The sequence below is a fragment of the Cynoglossus semilaevis genome, chromosome 14 (genome assembly GCF_000523025.1).
Source record: "Cynoglossus semilaevis isolate Cse_v1.0 chromosome 14, Cse_v1.0, whole genome shotgun sequence".
Classification (NCBI taxonomy): domain Eukaryota; kingdom Metazoa; phylum Chordata; class Actinopteri; order Pleuronectiformes; family Cynoglossidae; genus Cynoglossus; species Cynoglossus semilaevis.
This window is the reverse complement of record NC_024320.1, coordinates 4,015,269-4,040,602: the sequence shown is the minus strand read 5'-3', so window position 1 is coordinate 4,040,602 and position 25,334 is coordinate 4,015,269. Positions and strand designations below refer to the sequence as shown.

Genomic DNA, 25,334 nt, shown 5'->3' with positions numbered 1-25,334 from the left:
CATGTGTGGGTCCAGACACTGTTTTGCTTACCAATGTGTAATAACTCAAAAAATGAAGGGTCTTGTCTACCAGCAGCCACAGTGATGGAAGCTGTTGACCGATTTATAGGCAGACTTTTAGGTAGAACTCATAAAAAACGCTTCATAGGTCATTGTTTACTGTTGGTGTTTTCTAAGGATGGGAAAAATACTGATTATTACCAGATTCATTTTTTGTTTTTAAGAACCAATTAAAGGGTATAGAAAAATATGAAGGGTTTCAGGTTCTGAAATGCCTTTAAAGTTTTCTTGGTTTACAATTTAAAATATATATTTTTTAATGTATTTATCTTAAGAGACATTAGAATAATTTTTAGATTACATTTTTAGCAGAGAAAACATGAGCTACGCTTACATGAAAAATGTCACAGATTTAACAGAGTGTGACTGTCATTAATTATATATATATAATATGACTTTCTTATGCAAAAAGGGAAAAAACAATGGTTGATTTTGATGGTTTAAGGTGAAGTGAGCTAAAAACCTTAAATCAATACAAATATCAAAATATCCTCAGTCTTCCTGGTGTAGTTCTGTCTGTTGTATTTTTGTTAAACACTGTCCTCCTCGTTGTCCAGAAAAGAGAGAGAAACCTGTGGGCATGAACATCAAACTCCGCCTGGCGGAGGAGGGTGAGCTGGAGGCAGGAGCAGTCAGAGGCCCCACACTGGAGTTGGTCCTGGAGAAAGACGGTGTGGTTCTCGAGGAAGAGATGAAGGAGTCCGGAGGAGAATTGTCAACGAAAGAAGAGCAGCAGCAGCAGGAAAATCAGGAGCAAATCTGCAGGACAGAAACAGACAGAGAGGATCTCAGGACTGAATTGTTTTCAGCGGATTCATCTCTGCCCACAAACTCACAAACTGAACAGAAAACAAATCCTTGATCTTGTTTTACAAGAGCCCCAGACACCAACACTGGCCTCTGACCTGGAGCACTTTGACCTGCATGACCCCACACAGTTACAGACACGGTGCTGTGTTTCAGTGAGAAAGTTGTGGCTTTTACCCTGTGTGGTGGAGAAAATTAGTTTGGACTTGTAGTGAGCCAAAACCTTTAGGATAAATCTGAACCAGAAGAACTGCCTGTGTGTGGTGATGGTGGGGTAGAACATTAGTTCCTCACCTGACTATGCAGTAGATGAGGCAACAACAATACACTCAACTACATGTTTTTATGCAACGCTGTATGTTTTTTATTCTAGATGCACCTTTAATGTCTGCCAGTACTGTTAATAATACCTGAATATGGCCACCAGGTGGTGTTAGTGACTTATACCGTGTTAAATGAAGTAGACGAACTGGGGCCATTTTAAATTAGTTTATTTATTAATTTTGTAATGGTGAAAATCTTCAGGGAATTTAAAGAGTAAATGTGTAGAATGCTGTGGTGACCCTTGAGTGAAAAGAGTGTGTGTGTGTGTGTGTGTGTGTGTGTGTGCTCGCATATGTGTGACAATTTCTTCTCAAATCAAATCAATTCCATTTGGTAAACTTGACTAGGTTTGGAAATGATTGACATTTTAGCACAGTCTAGTTGCATTCTCGACATGGGCAAACTATGGCCCCTGGGCCAGATGCTGCCCGCTGGGCCTTCTAATCCGGCCATCCACACACTAGTACAAGAGAAGGGGAAGACTGATGTCAGTCCTTCTGTTTCATGCATTACAACATCGATAGTAATTTCAATTTCACTGAAGCTTTCGCTTTAATCTTCAACATTTTATTCATATTATTTAGCTCAAACATTCTACATTCAACCAATAATGAAACAGCCCACTAATCAATATTTGAACCTTATTTTGGCCCACAGGCCAAAACGTTTGCCCATGCCTGATCTAGTTCTAAGGTTTCTAACCTTGTATTGTTGCATAAATATGGAAGTGTACTCTGGAGAAAATCCTTGTTCTTTTTCATAAAAGAGATTCACTCCTATAATGGATAAAATAATCACCAGATATGTTTTTGGGATTATGGTTTGGTACGCCCCCAATTTTTTTCAAAGAGGTTATTGAATCACTCCCTCCAGCAGAGGGCACCCTAAGTAACCGCCCATGTGGCCTATACCAAGAGCCGGCTCTTCTTTTGGTGTTTGGTGACCTCTGTACTGGGAGGTTAAGTTGCAATATTAAAGGTTTGGTCTTTGCCACGGGTTCTGCTCATCTTTGAGAAAAGTCTGGAAGATATTTGTTTTGGATCTAGTTTGAAAGAATCTAGCCCTGTTGCATCTTCCCTTAATAATATTGCAAAAAAAAACAAAACAACACACTTTGCAGGATAACAATATCTGTTATACTGCAGGTAAAGCATCAAAGTCTGGTCCACGGTCTGACCACGGACCACTCGGAACACAAGTTTGGTTATACTGACTTACCTGACTTCATATCTGTATGGTTCTGTGTGTGTGTGTGAGACTGTGTTACAGTTGTAGTATCTCTATGGGTCGCTAATGTACAGTACATTTTACATATTCTAAAACACAAAACTGCCGGTCTGCAATTAGAATTAAACAGTGTTTTATTTTTATTTTTTTTACTTTTTTTAAATTGCAATGTAGAAATATATTTCCATCACACTCACACTCGTTTTGCATTCTTAACATTTAACCATATACTTGAGACAAATGCACAATGAGTTAATTTGCTTTAATCTTACTAATGTACAAAAGGTTGTGTTTTTTATATGAAATGTGAGCCGAAAGTAGGTGGTTTTTCTTTTCTCCATGTACAGTGTATTTTCATTTAAATGCTGCTCAGTCCATTTTTAATTTTTCTTTCTAAAGTGACATTTTATATTTTGGTTTGTATTAGCCAATATAAGGCACTGCCCACCTGTATACCTCAGGACTGTTTTACCTTTACCGTTCTCACACAGAAGACCAGACATAATAAGTGAATTTTTAATGCTGTTTTATTTTCTGCTGTTTTTCCTTATTAAAAAAATAATTAATTCATGTTCATTAATCAGTGGCTAAAGCTGAAACTGTGCCATATTTGATGCATGACACGATTCCATACCTTTTCTCTGTTCAGTTTCTCATTGTGACCTGAGACAGTTTGGTCAATAAATTACAAAAAAGGTTCTTTTCTGTGGTGTCCATATGCCTTCAGTTAGACCTGAGTAAAAACCTACAGTAGATGATTCAGAGACATTTTGACCATGACACAGCATTTTTTCAATCAATCTTTTGAATCTTACTGACATAACTTTAATATGAGCTAATTTATCCATTTTAATTTTGTCAAGAATTAGTTAAAAAACAACAAAACACCACAACACATTTTCTTTTTTTATACCTTTCTCATTTTTAGTAAAATTGTAAATTAGATTGATGTAAGTTGTAGATTTAAGTCATATCCAGAACATTTTCTCCTAAGGTAACCTTTTATTTGGCTACATTTATGTCCAACATTGGATTTAATATGTAAGTTACCAATTTATTTGCTCACCTTCATTCTAATTGGCATTAGCTAATTGATGTATTCATTTTTAATGTGTTCTGTATTTTCTTACTATATCTAAATATGAGGGTTAGATAAGAAATTAATAGAAACACAAAACCATGTATTTAGAATGCTGAGAGCTAATACAACAAGCATCCAACTGACACAAATGATGATTGAAGTGATAATGGTAAAAGGACCACAGTACCACAGTATTTCAACCTAACCACAAACTGGTTTTGCATTAAAATAAGGAAAGTGTCATAAAAAGAAAGAAAGAAATGAATCTCCATAACTAAATACACCCTGACGGGGATGGTCTGTTTTTACTCTGAACAAACACTAGCTTTTATCTGCTGTCAATCTGATCCAGGTTTTTGTTTCTCTGTCTCTCTGTCACCAGCAGCTGCCTTTCACCCTTGGTGGGGTGTGTGGGAAAAAATAATAGAGCTAATGGAGGTGAAGACAACAATAGTCCGCAATTACATGTACTGTTTACCTATTTGATGCTTATTGACATTAGCATCTTTTTTAAAATGTCACTGTGGGCATCATTTTACTACATCTGCGTCATTCAAATCATTCTGACCCTTAATGTAATAATTTAGCACCTTCCACTAATTTAGTCACAGGGTTCTGTTGACCCAGTTATGCTGGTTTTTGACCACTGTAGTTAAAAAATATGTGTTTTGATGACAAACTAATAGTGTGTACTTTTGGCAACAAAAGCACATATAAAACCGGTTCTTACTTACGTCACATTAGACATATTGTCATTGTGTGTCCATAAATGAACTGGTCACAAGTTGGAATGTAGTCTACTGGTTTACAACATGGTATTGCTATTGAAGGCAATCCTATTTAGAGGAACATAGACCATAAAGCATGACCCAAGAGAACATTTTCATATACATCTTATAATCCAATTAAATACATACAATTGAACATCTAATGTTAGGTCAACAGCCAACCATCGAGGCCAGTTAAGAGTCACAAGATAAATAATACAATATTGAACACTTTCAACCCACCCAACACTACCTCAGTAGCCTCACACTAAAACAGTGACCACTCAATTTACACATTTTAGCCCTATTTTAAAAAGCGTTTATTGCTAAATCATCATAGTGGGATACTTTGAAAGAAATTTGCATTTTTCTTTAAATTGCTTTCGTATTAATCACATGTGCCATCGTAGTTTTTGGTATTGATAGAAAGTTAATTTTATCTGGCAAACCGGCGAATTAGTTGCCTTTGCCAGTGTGCTGTAGCTAACCAGATATCATTTTATCAACGTCTGTAAAAATATTTTAAAGCGAATTTACTGAAAAACTTGCTATAATAAGCGAACTGAGTCGGACAGAAGTCCTCACCTGAGGTGCTGCCTTCAGGTGCAGTAGGGGAAATTTTATTTTACAACAAACGCATTAAAAGTGGATTTTGTCAATTTTCTGAAGTAAGTTCTGAATAATTCAAGATGAAAAATGTAACTTTACGTCGGGGTTTATATTAAAAACCAAAACCATTCATTTCATTTTCTTGTAATTGTACGAGCAGATGATGAAGGTACCACATTCACTCGGGAACCCCTCCTCCTCCTGTGCCTAAGAGCTGAGTCTACGCTATCTTTAGCCCCGCAGTGGATTAAATCCACGCACTCCGCTCTGGTGCAGCTTGTTCGGCTTATCTTCTGCTACTCTGTCTGGGTATTGTGGACAATAAAAGGCACTACTGAAGTCATGGGGTAATGACGGCTGCCCCGTGTGTCACTACCTGCTGTGGTTATGATGAAGAAGAGGCCGAAGATGCTGTTGCTTTGTGGCCGACGGAGAAGCTTCCAGAGCGGGGCCTCTGTGCCGTTGCTGCCGCTGCTGCTCATCCTGCTCTGCGTCCCCGTCACCGCTGCTTTTCCAGGTAGAACCATTCGAATTACACTAGTACACTAGTATAACTTAAAAGCATATTTTTTGTGGAATAAGAAGTCCCGCGCCCATACTTTATGTATTTTTCCTTTACCGTAAATAAGGACTCGACGGTGTTTAGTTTGTTTCGTGGTGGGTGTTGTCAACTAATGCAAATCAGACAATTGTGTCTATTTTTGGGGAAAATGTGTTTGTTTATTAGAACTACTTTCGACTTTATACAGAAAAAAGTTTTATTCTACTCCTTTACACGTAACAGTACGGGTACGTTTAATTTTCTTTTTTTTTACCCTAGAATTCTGAGATAACGTCAGACTTGTTTTACCTCATGTAATTCTGACATGTGTTTACTTGTTTAAATCTTAAAATTCTACTTATAGCTTTCAGAAATATATGTTTTGTATAAACTTTGACGCAAACTTCCTTTTGAGACAAAAATAAGAGCTCATTCGTAGCAATGACGCCTCCAAGGCTTCCTTATTCATTCCAGACTTAATCTGATTTGTATCTGATAAAGGTTAGATATTTTTGTGACTAATTTATCCTAAGGTTGTATATATATATATATATATATATTGGAATATTCTGGACACTTTTCTGTAATACCCTGACCTTATCTGAACAGTCAACAAACAGCTAGTTTTTTAAATATAGCTTGTAAATATAACTTTTCATTTGTAAAAACAAAGAATTAATATTTGAAAAATATTGTTTGTTGTTCTTGTAAATGTATATTTTAGCTAACCACCATATTCATGCTAATAACAAGTGGCTCTGGTCAATATAACTAGTCACTCTCAACTCTATTCCTCACAACAAAATGTAGATTTAAATGCAGATTTCTGTTAGTGGAAATTGTTATTGCTGTTCTTCTAACTGTTACGTTATAATTTGTAAACCTAAAAATAGATATGACCTATTTAGACCCTCCTCTTACATCTGTTCTTACAATTACTCAATGTGAATTGTGTGGCATTTAAATGTTAAATACTTTATATATAATATGCCATAGTGTGAACCAAATCTAGAGTCGGAAAGACTAACCCAAGGTTAATTGTTAACAATGTGCATCGATGCACATTACAGAGATGTGATGTGAGGTAGGGTAGGAAAAAAGGTTCCTAAGGTCTTTTAGCGTTTTCGACTCAACACAGTGTGAGAAAATTAACAGCTGGACGGTCCAGTCAGTCACATGGTGGCCCTATTGCTGATGGACAGAGAGACAAAATGTCGGTCAAACTGCATGTCTTTGGATCCAACATCCAAATCTTTGTTATTTCACACTTAGTTAGAAACCAGTAAGTCTCTGTTCTCCATCATGTACAGGGAAAAGTAACAACTGTGTTTACATACCAGTTTCTTCCTCATCAAAAAAATAATGAAACAATAAATTATGATGATACCATAAAAATGCAATTAAAAACAGTGTAAAAGGCAGTCCTTGGTTTACGATGTCCTCGACCTATGGCGTTTCGTGGTTATGTCGCTATCTCCCTTAAATGTATTAAGAAAGTCTTGTTCCATCATTCTGACATATAGCTTTAAAAACAAAATTCGCATGGGAACCGGTTGCCGACCAGAGGTGGCGAATATTTAATCATTTGGTGCCATATGCAAAAGACGGCTTTGTTTACATTCGCCGGTCGTACGCCATACATATATGTACAGTATGTGAGTTCCAACGTACGGCGAAAATTGAGCTAGTTGCGCCCCAAGAACGGAATCCCGACGTAAGTCAAATAGTTGTAGCACTAATGCAGGGGACTTAATTGCTTGTATTTAAATCCAAAGGTAAAGTAACATGTTTTAAGTCACTTCTGAGCCACGCTGCAGTCTTGATGTAGCCCAATTTAGACCAAAGTACATAATGTATAGCAAATGTCTACATGACATGAGTAAAACAGTGGATCAGCTTTTTCCTGGTGCATTATTAGACGTGGTGACGTGTGTGCAGCAGTCAGGTGTTTCATTTAGCAAACATCATATGTAAACACATTGGAGTCAGTCAGCTTAAGGAACACTGGCTCGTCTTTTTCCAAAACTGGAAGAACTGTCATTCAGTTCCATCAAATAGTTGTCATCATTTGGTTCAGAACTGATTGTTTGACGACCTAAATGTACAGAACTCCATGTTCATTCATGTTCAACAGGATCAATGCAACTATTTTTATGACACCTTTTATGATATTTTCTAAAATGTGTGTCCAAATTGTCGTACCAGTAATTGCAGTGTATTTTGAAATGTGGTTTTACATCCAAACTGTCATTTGCTAACGTTCAGCTAATTGTTGTTGGTATTTATGAGCTTTGAGACTTCTTTTATAAACAAACTTAGTTATCGTAGTTATGACTTTTAGGAATGTTTGCCTGTAATGTCAAACCATAGACTATTGTTCAGTGACTGACTAATGATGTATGAGAAAGCGGTTTACTGTGTACAAAAAAAAAGAACATTTGATGACATTAGTCCCATCGCAGGACAACAAAAGCAACTGTGGGTAAATACATTTATGTAATGAAATCTGCCCCCGCTTGAAAAAAACCATCAACAACTTGATTATTCAGTGTGGCGTTCTGTTGCTGTTTCACACTCATGTATTCACTCAAACTCATCTTTATTTATTAGTGTTTTTTGCCTGAAGCTTCTCTCCGGCAGTAAAATTAGTCATCTGTTCAGTAGAAGGCACAAACACACACACAGTGAATCAATGAAGTAAGTAGATAGGGATCTTTCCATCCCTGGAGATGGAACAGATACCATACAACTCCTACCATAGGCTGATGTGTTAAAATCACTAAATCTATGCAGTGCATAAGCTGCAGGGCGACATAAGGACTGAAATGAGGAACAAGCTGTGGTTTAACCACATTTTCTCTCTCTGGAAAATACTACAGAACAAGTGATTAGTGTTAGCTCCACAGAAACAAAACAGATTAATTAATCTTGGATTGGATGGATTTGTCATACAGCGCATTTGACATATGTGTCAGTGCTTCCAGGAAGCCGTTTAGAAAATGCAGTGTAAAGCTGCTGTGGTCTGGTTTCTAATGGAACAGTAATGTTGTTTGTGTGGTCTTTGAGGAGATCTGACAGCTTCCGTGGGTCACCGCAAAGAAATAAACCCATCATGTTGAAATTATGGGATGGCCAGAAAAGAAGCACTTATGTCAGCCATTGGCTACTTTGTGGGTTTTCTTTGCCTGGAGTTGGATGTCTAGAGAGAAATTATTAGTTCAATTTCTGCCTAATAACTGTCTTTATCACCGTTGCAAAGTACAGCACATTTAAGCGATAGTCAGGAAGTAAAGAAGTTGACATTATCATGTTTCTCTGTACAGCTGATTTGAAGTACAATGTTGTCCTAGTTTCACTGAAGTGTCTTTCATCAAATTTCCTGGTGAACATTGTCAAATCTGAAAAAAATATAGTTGTTTAACATGTAAGCTGTTTCGCACACGTGTTTGCATCTGCATTAAGCCACATCCTGACCAAACAGGCCACGGGGACGGTGTTACGTCTTTTCACTTGAAGTCGGGATTGTACTTATGCAATAATTCAATAACAAAATTCATTTTTTTTAAATTATGCCATTTTTTTTCTATAGCTAGCATATAGAAGACACTCTTATCTGTTTGTCAAAGAACTGCATGCATTACCGCCACCATGTGGTCGAAAGCTACAACATAACTCAGCTTCTAATGGATAAGATATCATCAGTTGATATCCTATGTAGTCCTGGAGCCTACAGGTGCAAACGTGAACGTTTTTTTGTGGCTGTCCAGGCACTGGCGGCCCATGTTTGGTCAAGACCCACTGCTGTAGAGTTTGTGACGCAGTGCAGAAATAGTCTAATGGCTGATTTTCCCCACTGTAACTAATGGTTTCTTTTTTTTATTTTGTCAGGGAATACCTAATTAAGTAGCCATTGTGTGTGAGACAACATTTCATGTCCACATTCTTCTCTTCCTGCTGTACAGGCGACGTTAACAGCTCTTGTGTTTGCTGTGGGATGTGCTGCCACTTCTAATTATGATGACAGTCATTATTCTCTATGAAATGACCTCCACTTCCCTTTGTCTGACACGACAAGACGTTTCTGCGGCAGAGAAAAACTGATGACAGATAATAAGATAAGATGTTGAGCCTTTTTTGCGGTTCTGCAACAAAGTAGAACATTCTTTGAACATTTCTTTTTTTTACTTCCTTTTCACCTTCACGGCCCTGTCTTTAAACATCCAGTGGATCTATTTCCTGACTGTGTTAGCCTGTGTTCATGGTAGACCTGCTGTTATATCTAATCTAAATTTCAGTGCCCCAGAGAAAAAGAAACACTTGGCCGCCATAGTCATAGCATCACATATAGTTGGAAACTGTGAAGGATTCCTAAACTGAAGCAGACACTTTCCACAGAGGTTGTTGTTTTTGTTTAGACTCGTGGTTTTCTGTTGCTGAACATTCAGAATTTGTTACGGTTGTTTCCATCAGGTTTGTGGAATGCATGACTTGATGAATTTTTTTTTTTTTTTTTTGGTTAAATTTCAGTATTGACACAATGGTTTATTCTCAGTGAATACAAATCATGTAATAATTTAGTATAAAAACTGCTATTTGATATTTTAGATAAAGAAAAAAAAAACAAAACTGAAATGAAACTCAGAAAACTAAATCACAACCTGCTGTGTTTTCATTAGCATGATCAGGATTTTTATACCATTTACACAAAGTTAAGGTTGAATTAACACAGACCAGGACTCTTACACTGTAGAGTCTTGAATAGTCATTTAGACATTAACATTGTCTCCTTGTGTTATGATAACTAGTAGCCTCAAAGAGGTGGAGTTTAGCAGCTGATGCTGATGAAAACACAGCATAAGAAAACAGGAGGGTTCACTTCTGTTTAGTTTTGGCACAGGAGGGCAAAACACACACACACACACACACACACACACACAAACACACACAAATCTATTGCATTTCGAACAAAATCTTTAACATCAAAAAGGTCTCTCACCCCATGGGCACCTGTAAAACATCTGGTAAAGCTGTACTAAAGGTACTGAGTGTCCTCAGTCGCATGAACAAACACACACACAGGGAGAGAGAAAGGGAGAGAGAGATTAGCACTAGTTACTTGTACACATCCAGTCAAAAGGACTATGCGCAGCTCTCTAATGTTTCCACTTGATTCAGTGTTGGCCTTTTTTCCTGTCTGTAATCACACCACCAGGAAATGAACACAATGGGGAAAAACAAGACCCTCCTGAAAAAAACATTTCCTACTTCCTCTGCAATCTCCCTTTTCTTTAACTTTCCCTGCTGTCTCTTTCTATGTCTCTCTTTCTCTCTCCTTTCCCCCTTCCCTCTCCTCCTCTTCCACTCTCCTCCTCTTCTCCTCTCCTCCTCTTCCCCTCTCCTCCTCTTCTCCTCTCCTCCTCTTCCCCTCTCCTCCTCTTCCCCTCTCCTCCTCTTCCCCTCTCCTCCTCTCCTCCTCTCCTCCTCTTCCCCTCTCCTCCTCTCCTCCTCTCCTCCTCTGTTTTTCTGTTATGCATGGACATGAACCTGAGCAGGAAAACACAATTACAGACTGTGTGATTTGCATGTGAGAAACAGCTTGAAGGAGCACGAGTGTATGGTGACACAGAAGTGAACACCTGCCTACCCCACAGTGTGTGTGTGTGTGTGTGTTGTGTGCGTGTGTGAGTGATTTAGCGTGAGTGTAGGTGTGCAGCAGGCACACCTACACTCTGTGTGAGAACACCTCAGTTTGCCTCTGTTCTTGGCTACGTAGCCAAACATCAGATGGTCAGAAGTCACATCACGTCTCACGCACGTAGTGTCTTTCAAGTTTGTGTGTTACATCATGTTTTTCTCTTTGATCATGTATGTGGTACTTGACAAATTGTTATGCAAGTCTGACAAAACACAGACTTTTTGGTACATGTGAAAGTTTCTGCCTAAGTCAGGCTGTATTTTTTTTGTCTTTCTCTATAATCACTTTTCTTACTTTTTTTATAAACCACAAATATTACTGTTAAATAATTGAGTTATTTCTGGTCTTATTTCTGGTATATATTCTGGAAGTATTTCTGACTATGGAGTTATGCCAAACCTTACCAGTATTAACAAAAAATATTATATTGAAAAGGATAAGCTGTCAAATTTGTAATGGCAAAAAAAGTCATTATTTTAGTTAAGTGTCCATCCATCTTCTGTCTCAGTAGTTAGCCAGTTCTGTGTGCGAGGAACATTGATGCACGACTGTGTCTCATGGCAATTTCACAATCATTTGTGTGAATTTACTAACAACTACTTCTTTGTCCAATATAATTTGACTCATCTTATGTGTAACATGCAACTCCAATGAGTTAGGTCTCTTCAGCTTAGCCTTGTCACATCAGTTTTATTTATTTAAAAACATGCTTTGCCTTAATAGAGTTTACAGTTTTAACATAAAATGCCATTTTAGACCCCACCCGCTCAAAAAAAAGAGGTCACAGTGATAAATGGATCATTGTATGTGGGGTGGAAGAACTTTGGCAAATGTGGGGAGAAAAACGTCCACTACAAGAGGAAGAAACCTCTTCATATCTGCTGCTATGAAGAGGTAGCATATCTGCTGCTAACACAACAGTTTCCCAAGTATGGGATACATTTTTTTATTTTTTTTTAAAAAAAAGCTTGTCAAGGAAAATAAAAGCACTTTTTATTTGCCTCTTCCTCAGCTGTGAATTGTTACACCTCTTTTGGTTTGTTTTTGCTTTTATTTCCCACACTGTTACATTGATTCATCACACTTAATAAAGTACATATACACCGGGCAGGTTTTTGTTAGGATGCCGGTTTATATCTGCCTGTGCTTGAGCAAAATAACAACCTCTGACCGCAATATGTTCCGTAAAGTTAACTCGACGTGTGGTCAATAACAGATGAAGTGCTGAGCAGAGATTTTCAGACTCCATCAGCATTAAGTAAGTGCAGGTGCTCACCCCACTGCAACTGATACCAGGAGTCTACAAATATTTTTTTTTCAAAAAACATTTTTATCTGCATTTAGTACTTTTGTACTGTATGTAGGACATGGACATTTCCACCCAATGGTAGAGTTCCCACAGTGTGTCCACTCCATGTCCTGTCACTGATTGGTATGTTTTCTCAGGGAGTGAGCAGAGCAGGGCAGAACGGTGACTCACAAGTAATCTGAGAATCTTTCTTTTCTTTCTGTTTCATACAAAGATACAGAAAGAAGGAGGAGGTTGGCAGAATAAGTAGGAGGAGGGAGAGAAGGAGACTAGTGATGACAAATCCTGACTCTTTCTCATTTTTATACCCCATCAGAGAGAGAAGCATTATTGACTGTTTCGGCTCTATAGTAGCAGAAGTTACCTATTGTGGCAGATTGTAGCTATGACAGGGGGCAGTCTTGAGCAAATGTTTTGATTGGCATTTATATTCTACATATATATATTTCCTCGCCAACCCCAAATGTTTATTTGCCTCCTCAAATTTGATCAAACTTTATCCAGACCTTCTCATTGGCAAACATTTCCTGGCTATGAGCAATGCTAATGTCCAATACCAGAACATGAAGATGTTCATTTTAAATAAAATAGGCCTATCATGCACATCATAGGAATTTAAAGGTCAACTTTTAATATTTTAATCCATTTTTATAATTTCTGAGCTCACCACACCCTTTTGACAGCATATGTAACGCTGAAATCCATTATTGGACACAAACAAGGGAGTCATTCTCCCACGCACTATTCCCTCCTCTGTCTCATTATCTCCCACTGTGATGCTCACCTTTACCAAGGCCACCATGGAGCCCCTCTTGGCTCATTAGCTGCTTTGTTCCCACTGCTCCCTACCTGCAATCTGCTACCAAATGGTCCTTCTGTGAGTCTGACCTACTTCTTTATTTGTGCGTGCGTGTGTGTGTGTCCTGATACAAGGTCTACCAGGGTCACATTTCTGTTAAAGTAGCAGTAATCAAATAAAGAGATTATCTAACCTGACTGCAGGTGGATCGATGTGATAACTAGAACAGCTGCAGATCACTCTTTATTTTAAACTTTAGATCACACTTTTTTAAAACTTCAACTCACTCTTAATGACATTATTTCATTCAGATTTTTTTGCCCCACCTAATACTACTAACACTATCTATCTACATCTACTAACCTACTGATCTATCCATCTATCTATTTTTTTCTCCACATCTTTACTTCCTTTTTCTTCCATATCTCCCACACCTTTTCTCCGTCAGTCATCTCTACATCACGAAGCTCCTCTTACATCCAAATTTCTAATGAACCACGTTGCGATGTCTGATCCGTGGTGCTTTTTAATCCTGCTTTACCCCTGCTGCGTCTGCAACACCCCCTCTCACTCTCCCAGCTTTAATCACTTTAGATGCCATCTCTCCCTCTCTTTTGCCCTTCATGTCCATCAGCAGAGCCGAGCAGCAACATGAATCTGTTATCTGTTTTCGGTGACATTTAGTGACAGAGAGAGAGAGAGAGAGAGAGAGAGAGGGTTTTGGAGATTTGTAAATATGAAATAATTTGTGATGCTGTCATAAGGGCTGTTGCCAGATGTGTATGTGTGTTTTATTTATAATGAAGTATTTGGCAGCAGGTTATGAGTGACAAGAACTGAAGAAGCCTCGTGGATGAGAGGTGAAACCTAATCTGTCCAGTTTCCCTCGATGTAACTATTTTTGGATACCAATCAGTATCTCATTTTTATTCAGTACTTATATCACTGCAGCACTGCTGCAATATTACCTTGTACGCACTGATATAATTGCAGTACTACTGTAGTATTATCTGATGTTGTATTACACTGATGACAGCCATACTGCAATATTTAGTCATAGACAATATGCTGTGTTGCTAGAGTAGTATGTTGTACAAATATGTATCTAATTTTTACAGTCCTACCAGAGTATTAGAACGAGGTCTGTCATATATATATATATAATGTCCTTTATCTCTCCTCCTTCTCTCTAATGTCATATTTCTTTATCACTCTCAGAGTTTATAACCTTCTGGCAGAGTCAGTTGGCAGAGCCATTCTTCCTGATGGTAAATCACTGCTGTCCGGTTTCTGTTCCCTCTCCTCTTGTAAATCAGTTTCTTGGTAAAGGCCCAGGTAACACTTTTAGTGGTCTCACTTTGACAACACTCTGAGCAGAGAGGAAGTCAGGGAGCCAGTGAACTTTTTTATTGTCACTAGGACCTGCCTGTGTTTGACATAGAGGCGTTCACTGCCATCGGTAAACACACTGAGAATCCCTCGGAGCTGTGTTCTGTCCTCTCAGGTAGCAACAAACACGAGTTAAATACTACCTTGTCTGTGCAGGTATTAAAAGTGACAACCTGTGTAGATGGGAGAAGTTTCCATTAAGCCTGAAGTTTACTTTACTGTGAGATATTTGTAATAATAATAACAACACATTTATACCTTTCAGAAAAATATAAAAATATTATTTTGCACCTATGCAATATGTTCTGATTATTTGTTTATAAACTTTTACCTATTTCTAAACTTGTTGTTACCATCTTTTTCAATACTTCCTGTAGTGTTTTTTTCTAAATTATACATCTCTTTTAGCTTTCTATATTCTGTTAATTCTCTCACAGCAATTCTTTATATATATATATATATATATATATATTTGGCTAACCTTTAGAAATAATTGTTTTATCATTATTGTGTCTGTTGTTGTTATTTATTCTTTTTACAGTTGTTTTTATAGTTAAATTAATCTTGTAAATTTTCAACTCTCACTTCTTTGTTGTTTAAGTTGTTATTGAGTTTTTAAAAAAATCACCTTAACATTTAAGCTTTAGCTATCAATTTGGAAAACTATTTTAACAAGTTATAGATCATGTTTTGTTGTTATTGTAGGCGATGTCAACCTGTGTTTTGGCTAACATTTAGCTTTGTCCTTCACTGTGGTTCTCTGGCATTTAATACACAATACATTTTAGCTTTTGGGGAATGATATGTTTATATCATTAGAACTTTTAATGTTTATTCCACAAATCATTGTTGTTTTAGCTACTCCATGCCTAATTTCTTTTTTTAATTATACATTTTATTTTTAATAAGCCAAAAGCCAGCTAAGGTATCAGAACTTTTTTTCTTGTTTTTTGTTAACATTGGCTCAATTCCATTTCTTTCTTTTATACCTGTTTTACTTTGAAAAAAAGATGACCTGATCTGTGTTTCTACTATTTTAGATCAGACTTTTCCAGTTCATGTCTGTAATGGAAAGACAGCTTCTCTTTACATCCTTCCACTCTGTGTGCTTCTTTTTGACATTTTCGGTCAGAGCAACATGACCGAAAATATACGTCATCAAGTGTGGCTCTTACTACCTGTAAGTCACAATTTGATTACCAATACAGCGTATGTGGGCATAGTGACACCTAGTGGAGTTAAAGAAGGAAACAGCCTTAGTCCTCGGACCAGCATTTATTTTTTTTCTAACTGATTTTATCTCAAGGTATTGCTCATTCTTTTCATTTGTTAGTATAAAAATCATTGTATTCTTTCCCCTGATCATTTACCCTTTTTCACTTCCCTGGATCAGGGACATGTCGCAACATGTTATTGTAGCATATTTTGACACGTACCCTTTTCTTTTGGCCTAAATGCGGAACTATTATAGTCTTCCATGATACACTCAGTTTGACCTTTGGATTATTGACCTTTCAGATACTGAGCTCAACCTTTCTTGACAGCGTGAAATGGCCACGTGTGAAGATTTGTTAGACAGAAACATGATTCTCCCTTAAAATTTAACGTTTAAGTCAGTGGTTACCAAACTTTCTGCCATGAGGGCACCCAGGTGACCCCCGGTACCACGTTGGTGATCCCTGGGCTATATGATGCCAGTATAATTCCCACTAGAGGGCAGCGTTTTCCTAGTGTTGAAAATTCACTGGAAACCTCATTAAATATGGCGTTTACAGGGACAAACCAAATGTGACAGCAAACAGATCAGATAGGTTAGGTTTTTGTCAAAGTTGTTGCAGTCTGAGAAACGTGGTGCAGCATCTTTCAGGTTTAAAAATCAGACACCTATGAAATGATACCACCAGTCTTAGAACTTTATGACAAAATCCTAGAAATGCTAGAAAATGGTTACTCGTGGCTCAAAAACAGATTACTGTTATATGTATAAAAATGTAAGATAAATTAATACAGAAACTCATTAGCTTTTAATGCATAACACATGGGCCACATCTCAGTCAGACTTAGGTCAGTGACAAGGAGGAGAAACAGATCTTCTTTGGTTAATTTGTAGGCCAGATTTTCAGTGAACAGATTTGGGCTATGTTTATCACTATATGTAGGTCACATGATCGATTGCTTAGGGATTTGTCTCTTTGTCTTAGAAAATGAAAGAATGGCTGGGGAGTTGTCTTTCCTGTGATTGGCGGAGGAAGAAGGGTGATGGTTTTCTAAGATCAGCACAGATGTGTTGGAGCCACACATTCCCTGTTGAGATGTTTAGTGTTTGTTTGTTGTACCCACCCACCCCCTGGGTGACTCTCAAGAGGTTATGGGTCATTATCAAGCTGGTGACAAAACTCCCTTCGACAGGCAGAGGTGTGTGAGCGTAGACAGTGTGTGTAAAACTACACACGTGCACACAATTGATACATTTCCTGGGTGAGTTCTCAACTATGGTTGAGGTTTTCTTCAGCTGTCGCTGATTCGCAGTTAAAAACAAATCGTTTTCTTTTCACAGATTCATTGGTGCACCCCTAAATACAAGATTCATACCCTAGCATCTACCAGATTCCCTGTTTTAATTAATACTAGTAATATTTCAGCCAATTAGTCATATATTGTAACATTTCATTTGAGTATTTTCATTATGACTAGTTAAATGAACGTGAACATCATTTGTTTATTAATGCAACCTACCACTTGTGTGCGTTAGCATTAGCCATCAATGTTATAAGGATGCTTTAGTGCAGTGGTTACCAACATGGTGCCCAGGGGCTCCTGGTAGCCCCCCCATTTTTAATCAGTTACACTGCAAACGGGTGTAAGGACAATAATAAAAAGAGTGTCTACTACTGTATGTTCCAGAACTAATTGTTATTACATTGTTCGGGAAGTCAGTGTCAAACAAGTAGTTCTTCGTTTTACTGAGTGCCTTTGAAGTAGCTCTCAGTTTCAGAGAGGTTTTTGACCCCTGCTTTAGTGCATCCAGGAATATAAGGAATATATTGCGGGAGAGAACAACATGAGATGATTTTTGAACAAAGTGACTCTTAGGCATTGGTGTCAATTTGCACTGCAACACTGAACCAGCTGACGCATACTTAGACCCTAATGAAAAAAAGAGGGAGGTCTCCAAAAAAAAAAACAGTGAACAGAGAGGTCTGGCTTAGATCACACTGAAAATCTTTAGAGTGATCTAATGACTTGGGTCCAGACCAGGAGTCCAGTAAATTCGGTGGAGCGTGTTTGATTTGTCCGAGGAACTTATTTATCATAAGCTCATTTATTCTCAACTGTCCATTGTCTTGTTCCCTTTACCAAGCTATTAATCCTGCAAACTTTAAATCAGTCAACACTTGCTCAATAATCACCTAAAAATTTAATCAACTCTCCTTGAGTCTCCTAGTCCTCAGGCACGATCCTGGCAGCTCGCTCGTGCACGGTTGGAGCTCTCAGCCACCTGCAAAGTACAGATGGTGGCGCCCGCCTCCACAGACACCTGCTATGAAGTGCACTAAATGGCCATTAGTGATGGGGGGTGAGAGGAAAACAAAGCAGGCAGTGAGAGTGGTGGCATGTTATATCATACACATTAGCTCAGCCAGATGGCAGGCCTTCTGGAGTGAAAGTGACGCTGTAATCATTCAAAAGTCACGTAGGTGGAGTCGGCACTTTTCTTTTGACATTTTAACTGGCTTAAGTGAACCAAAGTTCACTTATTTATTTCTAGAACTCCTACTGTATGAGATATTTGCTTTTAGCTATTTCTTTTGCTAACTTTCAGTTTTTCCAGGGCATGCTTGTTCTTTTTTTGTTTTTGTTTTTGGCTAATTCTAAGCAATTCTTGTATATTTTTTGAGTAAATGATTGAAACTAATTTAAAAGTTAAAAATATCCTGTGAATATTTTTTACTAGGTTTAAGCTATTCTGTATTTATCTGTTTTTTTTTTCACACAGCTCTATGTTTTATATCAATGGCTTACTTCAGTTTTGACAGGATTTAAATTTGTGTATGAGTGAAAAAATGTAAGAGTATTTCTGGCTTATTCCGACCTGTGTTTTTGCTACCGCTTAGTCAACTCCTCTTTGGTAATCCTTTATCTTATATTTAATTTGTAATCCTTTTTTTAATCCTGGCACCAACCAGATTCTTTTTGTTTTAGATTAGATTGATTTATAACCCTAACCCTTTTCTTAATTTTAAACCATTTAGCCTGTGTGTAATTTTCTTTTTTATTACTCTAAATTAGCTTTTTTGGTAATTCAAAAACAAAATTGTCATCCATCTTTTACCGCAACACAAACCTTCTTCTCCCTCCTTCTTTTCACTTAACATAAAATAACACATAACACACTACATGTTAAAAAAGTAAGTGCTCAGCAGGATGTATAACTAGTTCTCGATGACAAGGGCATATGAACCTTTTCAAGGTCATTTACCCTCTAATCCCGCTAGCTTCTGACACCATTACCTGTTCTCCTACATTTAGTTTATATTGCCGAGTGACTTTATGGTCAACAATCAGATCACCTCCATTAACAGTGAACTACAGGATCTATTGTGGAAATACAGCAGCTCAGGCTGTGCCAGGGGAATACTTTGGCTGATTGCTCCTTGCCCCCTGTGGTGCTTCCTCCTCTGGCCACACACACACTTTGGGCCCTAATCACCGTGGAGACCATGACAGTGATGCAGGAATGTGGCTCACTGTCTGGCCTGAAGGGCTGTTAACAACAGTTTAGTATTGTCCCCCCATCCCATCATTTTTTCAAACCAGCCTACAAACAAACAAGACACATAGGCACACTCCCTGTCCATCACTTCACAGCCAGTGCCCTCAAAAAGACAAGTACAGACAGGAAAAAATACACAAGGCCAGCTCAGAGCAGATGTAGTTGGTTCTTCTTCTGAAACAATGGCCGCATGTAGAGCTGCAGCTGTTTATTCTTTGGGGGATTGATTACTTGATCGTTTACTGTCTTTGATTCAATTGGATTTAACCAACATTTGAATAGCCGGACAATAAGTAAGAATGAATCCACCAGTTTAGTTGAACACGAGGCATTAACTTGTGAAGATGTTAGTTGGTCTGAATCTTGTACTTTATTATTATTATTGTTTATTTTAAAGGGTCATCCTACCCTGATCTGGACGAGGAGATTGATTTTCTCCAGGCTATTCTCCAAAAAATTGAAATATCAGAGAGCAAAGCAAAGGAACACAAACACCAACATCTTGGTAAGTAGCTGTAGCTGATAAATATTTATATTCTATATTCTATTTATATTCTGTTCTATGTATTGTCTAATTCTTTTTTCCTTTTTCATAGAAAATGTTCTAATTTTTCCCTGTGTTTCTCCCTGTGTCTTTCCTCAAATGCAGTCAGCTTGCAACCAACTGATGAAAAGACCAGGACCAAACAGAAAAGCCGACTTTATCTCTCATCTGACAAAATTGTCACTCCTGCTCCAAAACATAAAGAGTATGCCATCCCAAACACGACGACTGTTCATCCCAGAGCCACAGGAAAGGAGGGCAGAGTTGGGCCTTTGAAGGTCTCACCACCTAAGAAGGATGTCATGATGATCAGTGAGTTTGCTCCCTGTCTATACACACAGACACACACAGAGAAGCACTTTAGCCCCATTATTCCATTAACTCATAGTAATGGTATTGTTCAAATGGTCAAAGTCAATATGGCAGCAGCTGGTTATGTTCACCGGACACATTAGGGTTTGCTGTGAGTTTGATCAGCCGTTGTTCCCTGAAGTGACAGTATCTTTCTTCTGTGTGCAGTTATGATTTCACTGTGTGTCACAGTGGGCACAGTGGCTGTGCTGTTGGCTACTATCTGTTACGTCAAGTAAGTCCCAACACAAATGGTCACAAGCATCTATGTACTGTGTACTCACTCATTAAAAGTCACGTTTGTGATGTTCATTGAATGATGATGTTGTGGGTCATTTTGACCTGTAATTTGTAAATCTACTTAAAACAGACAGAAATCCAGGTTAAACTAATAACTTTATTTTAGATTATATAAAGGTTAAGTAAAAAAAAGTAGTACAAATACATAAAAATATACAATTCATTTTTAATTCCAACACTATTTATTTAAGAACAAATATTTAATTAGTTAGTAAGTTAACTATATATATACCTATACGTGATTGATGATTTATGACCTCCACAGGTTGCAGAAAGACTCCCGCTTGGCTCAGAAGGTGGACTACCCTGCTTTCAGTGGCACTGGTGCACCACCAGCCACAACCAATGGAGCATCGGTGAGTACTGTGCTCTCTGGTGTGTCTACTGTTTGTTCCTGTTATGTATGTGTGTCTCCATTGGTGGGTCATGACTCACATATAGAGTGTGACCAACCGTTCACACCTGTAGTCAGTTGAACAAGTTGCAGTTTGTCGACAAACTCTAAACAGTCGGACTATCAGTCACCACTGAGGTTGGAAAGGGTTACTTTGTTGCTGTTGGGTGGGGTGTAGGGGGGGGGGATAATTGAATATGTAATGAATTCTCTTTTTTCAGTTATAAAAGCATGTTGTCAAGAATCACAGTGGTGTTTAGTGAATACTTTTAAGCTGCAAAATACTGTGAGATCTGCAGCTTCTACTGCTTCCAAAATTGTTCTTATCATCAGCAAATGTCTGTGTTAGCAGAATGTGTTTATTTACAGTTGTGTGGACAGCTGTGTGCTCTACAAATAGAACGGTGTGGGTCGCACTGGGGTTTTTTTTCTTTTCATTTTAACCTGCTTGACATGTGAGTCACACAGCACAGTGATTTCTTATGAGGAACAAGTTTCTGGTTGTCTACAACAGCCAAAACCTGAACCTGTGCCTTCTGTACCAACCCTGTGCGACGTTTGGCATTGTTAAGATGGCAATGAGCACCACACCAGCAGCAGTTTAAAAGAGTTTGTTTAAAGAGTTATGAATTCTAACCATAAGACATCGTTTGTACGAACCTCCTCTGTCAACTCCTCTTCTCACTCTTTCACCTTTATCAACCATAAGCCGTGTATGACTGCATTGTCCGCTCAGGCTGTCGTTTTCAGTTGTCATTCACACTTCCTCTCTCTTCTGTTCCCACAGCAGATGGGAGATAAGACTCTGGCCCACAATGCTCAGATGTATCACTATCAGCATCAGAAACAACAAATGCTGTCGATGGGAAAGTGAGACTTTTTTTTATTATTATTTTTTCTTTTCACCTATTGTGACTAAGAGGGCTTTTTAAACTCCATCCACATCCTGTTGCACTCGAGTCATCACCACTAACCACTACCACTAACCCTAACCCGAAACCTAAGACCTCTTTTGTTTTTTGATTGAAAGTCACAAACAGGAACAAAAAGTTCTTGACAGCGAGGCCACATCAGATGAGGAAGAAGTGGGCGGAGATTTCACAGTATATGAGTGTCCGGGACTCGCACCGGTGTGTAGAAACCCACACCTGTACACATATGCATATAGAGAGTGTATATTAAAAGGATTGGTTTCATCTCGAGGCTGTTTCAAGACTGATGATCTGTTTCCTTTCTCCACAGACTGGAGAGATGGAGGTGAAGAACCCTCTGTTTGACGACTCCACTCTACAGTATCAGGAGAATCACAAGTGACACCTGAACACATTACACACACAGTGTTTGTGTATAGTGTGTACAGGCTGAACACACCTCTGAATCAAGGCAATGGTTTTTAAACTTAACCTTCTTTCTTTTAGTAGAAATTCTATCTTCTCCTTCTTACGTACACGCTTCTGGACAGAACTCTGTCAGCCCACAGTAAGAATATGAATTTCTAAAGTGCTTTTATGTAGAGTGGGGAACCATCCCCAGTTAAAGATGGTTGCATTGCATTATTCTCATACAAACCCTGAATTATTTATCAAATCTTATGACTTAATGACTAAATACCCCAGTCTAATATAAAAACCTGCTAAAACTGACCTGTTGAAAATACCTGAAAATGATCTCTTTGTGGGTAACCACGTACTGTGGTGTGAACGTTCAGGGCAGTTAAAAAAACCTGCTTTGTCTCATCTGTTGTAGCTAGCTTTAGCTCCATAGTCTGTACCACGACCATTGCAGCTAACGTTAGCCGTGGTGTCTCTACCAAGACCATTGTAGCTAATATTAACTCTAGTATCTGTACCAGGACTGTTGTAGCTAACTTTGCGGTCTTATTTCCTTTTTGTGCACTTTTTATTTCTCCACAGCTGCCAAACAAACTTGCATTTTTGCCCCCTCCTGAGTTTGTGTGGCAGGTTAAATAGTGTCGTGGAAGCTTGAGAAAGGTCTGATTATAGTCAAATATCTTATATCATCTGTAATTATAAAAAAAACTAAGGTGTTAAAGTCCAGGCTCTAGGCCTCACATAAGGGGGTTAATAATAATTGTATTGTTTATTGTACTTCTCTTTTTAATTCTCTCTGATCTCGTTGACGTGGTATTACAGTTTTTAAAGTATCTGTACGTCTTATTTTTGTCTGATACTCCTCCGGGCTCATTCTAGGCTTTAAGCCCACGCACTTTGGTCCTGTTCCCTCCATTCTTGCAGCTCTGCCCAAAGATTTTGATAATGTATAAAACTTGTTTTTTGTCAAGTCTTACACAGCCTGCATCTAAACCACATTGGTAAATGTTACCCAGGAGATGTTAAACCCATCTATTTTTTAAATTTCCCATATAAACTGCACCTGAGAACTTCTAGTAAGTCTTGACGTCTTTGATTGATGCCGTCTGTTTGCATGGCTTGACTGTACTGTGTCTTAATCACGGCAGAGCCTGACGACTTACTCTGCCTCCTACATGTATCAGTGAAGGCGTTGCATACTAATAATTGAAGAATGTAAAGGAACGTGACCTCTGACCCCTGGGTTGGTAGACTAGCTACACTAATGGATATGTGCAGGTGTTGAATGTGGCTACTGTTTACCTATATAAGACGCTGTTCTCCCTGTTTCTCCTGCTGCTTATCTCCAAGTACTGCAAAATGTACATACAAAGAGTGAAAGTGTTCACTTTTTATAGGTATTTGTACACGCGGACAAAAAAAAATTAAAACTTTTTACCACGTCTGAAAAAGTCAATTTTCTGTCCTTTTATTAAGAAAGAAAATCTCACTGAGGTCCAGGTACAAAAAAAAACCTCACAGTCTATCAAGTTCCAGCGGAGATATAACCAGTATATTGAGATATGGGGACGACTGGAGCTAGTGCAAAAGGTTTTTGGCACTGCTGAAGCATGTTTTGTCCAAAATTTTCATGCTATAATTATTCTATACCTTCTAAAAGTTGATGTTGTTTATGTTTCGCTTCTTTATATTTTTATTTTTTCTATATTTTATTTTTTCACTCAATAATCAAGTCATTCTGATAATTACAAGTAGCGTTGGCAGAGGTTTTTCTCCTCAGATGGTGGAGCTGTTAAACAAAAACTGTGGGTGTGACCATTGCTTAGTTGACACATTTATATCAGGAAACCAATGTGTGTGCGGGCATAATTCTGGTAATAACAGGTTAACAGGATGTATGACGCAAACGTTTGGGGCACTTAAAAAAGTACAGCTCTTTTGCATAACTTATAATATACTTATAACTTACTTTTACCACCAATTTACCACAAATTTTTAGTGCAATATGTATATTTTCTTGTTTATTATGTATATTTTTTTTCTAAAGGTTTACTTTAATTTTTGAGTGCTCTTTGCTTTTTTAGTTCTTTTTACTCTATTTATTGTGTTAACTCCTCTTCTCTCTTTTTCTGCACTGCCTACTGTACTAGTATGTTTCCCCCAAGGGGGATGAATAAAGCCCTACTCTACTCTACTCTACAATTTGCCAAAGAAAATGACTAAATAAATAAATGAAAGTAAACATAAAAATCCATGTAATTTTGGTTATGACTGCCATTGCTTTTACAGCAGCATGTGATTACGAATCACAGGAACCGAGGCAGAATTTGTATTTGAAACAAAATGCCAAATTTTTCAAATTAGGTTTTGGTGACGGCTAAATAATTAAACAGGCAAATTTGTGGATGTTTTCTTTTTTGGAACAAGCATAAAATGATTGGTCAGCACAGAACAGAATGCATTTTATTGTAAGTTGAAACACAACAGTACAATAGAGCAAAGTTAGGTTAGTAGTTCCTGCAAAGATTCCCTATTATATCGGAATAAGTGAAAGCTACAATAAACAAATACTAAGATACCAAAGTCAATAAATCAAAAACAAGTATATATTTTTTGTGGATAAAAATGGATGGATGGATGGACTTTTTAATTCCGTGCTTCAAGTTAGGTGAATAAAAACCTGACCTAAATCATAATTTGTTTAGATATACAGTACTTAAGATATTTGGTTTCAAAGTTCTGGCTCGGAGTCCACTTATGGCCTGCCGTAACCCATGCATCTGGCCAATATTAAAATGTCAATAATACATAAATAAATGTGGTTTGAGGTAATACTGCAAAATTCATGTATAAAAGTTTTGCGAGACAAAACTTATTTATAATAGTAAATATATGGAGATGATATTTAAAGCATGGTATCACTGTCCTACTGAAATGGCAAAGGTTTACGACCCTGAAAGTGTGTGTTTGTGTGTGTGTGTGTGTGTGTGTGTGTGTCTGTCTGTCCCCTTTCAGTCCAAGAGGGCCATTAA

General features: G+C 37.9%; 3 protein-coding genes across 4 annotated transcripts in view; all 3 read left to right on the top strand.

The window, feature by feature from the left end:
• The window catches only part of LOC103389212 (ER degradation-enhancing alpha-mannosidase-like protein 3), a 14,292-nt gene extending 11,175 nt beyond the window's left edge, over nucleotides 1-3,117 (top strand). Inside the window, exon 20 of the mRNA XM_008324532.3 lies at nucleotides 618-3,117. Within this exon, the coding sequence (XP_008322754.1) occupies nucleotides 618-922 (305 nt within the window). The 3' untranslated portion in view covers nucleotides 923-3,117. The remainder of the gene's footprint in view (nucleotides 1-617) is intronic.
• Nucleotides 1-25,334, top strand: part of LOC103389163 (threonine synthase-like 2) — a 649,915-nt gene that overhangs the window by 139,572 nt on the left and 485,009 nt on the right. The gene's annotated exons all lie outside the window — the stretch shown is intronic.
• Nucleotides 5,067-23,758, top strand: npdc1a (neural proliferation, differentiation and control, 1a). Of its 2 annotated transcripts, none has more exons than XM_008324529.3 (8): nucleotides 5,067-5,392; nucleotides 19,780-19,887; nucleotides 20,032-20,238; nucleotides 20,446-20,512; nucleotides 20,843-20,933; nucleotides 21,762-21,841; nucleotides 22,002-22,101; nucleotides 22,214-23,758. In XM_008324529.3, the coding sequence occupies exons 1-8, from the start codon at nucleotides 5,263-5,265 to the stop codon at nucleotides 22,283-22,285; spliced, it is 855 nt and encodes a 284-aa protein (XP_008322751.1). In that variant the 5' UTR covers nucleotides 5,067-5,262; the 3' UTR covers nucleotides 22,286-23,758. The 2 variants fall into 2 exon arrangements, with proteins under 2 accessions (XP_008322751.1, XP_008322750.1); XM_008324528.3 differs by having other exon boundaries at nucleotides 21,759-21,841.

Coding starts and splice junctions, on each gene's coding strand:
- npdc1a (XM_008324528.3), top strand. CDS start 5,263: ATGATGAAGAAGAGGCCGAAGATGCTGTTGCTTTGTGGCCGACGGAGA. Junction 20,513..20,842: donor GCTACTATCTGTTACGTCAA/GTAAGTCCCAAC, acceptor TGACCTCCACAG/GTTGCAGAAAGACTCCCGCT. Junction 21,842..22,001: donor CAAATGCTGTCGATGGGAAA/GTGAGACTTTTT, acceptor TTTGATTGAAAG/TCACAAACAGGAACAAAAAG.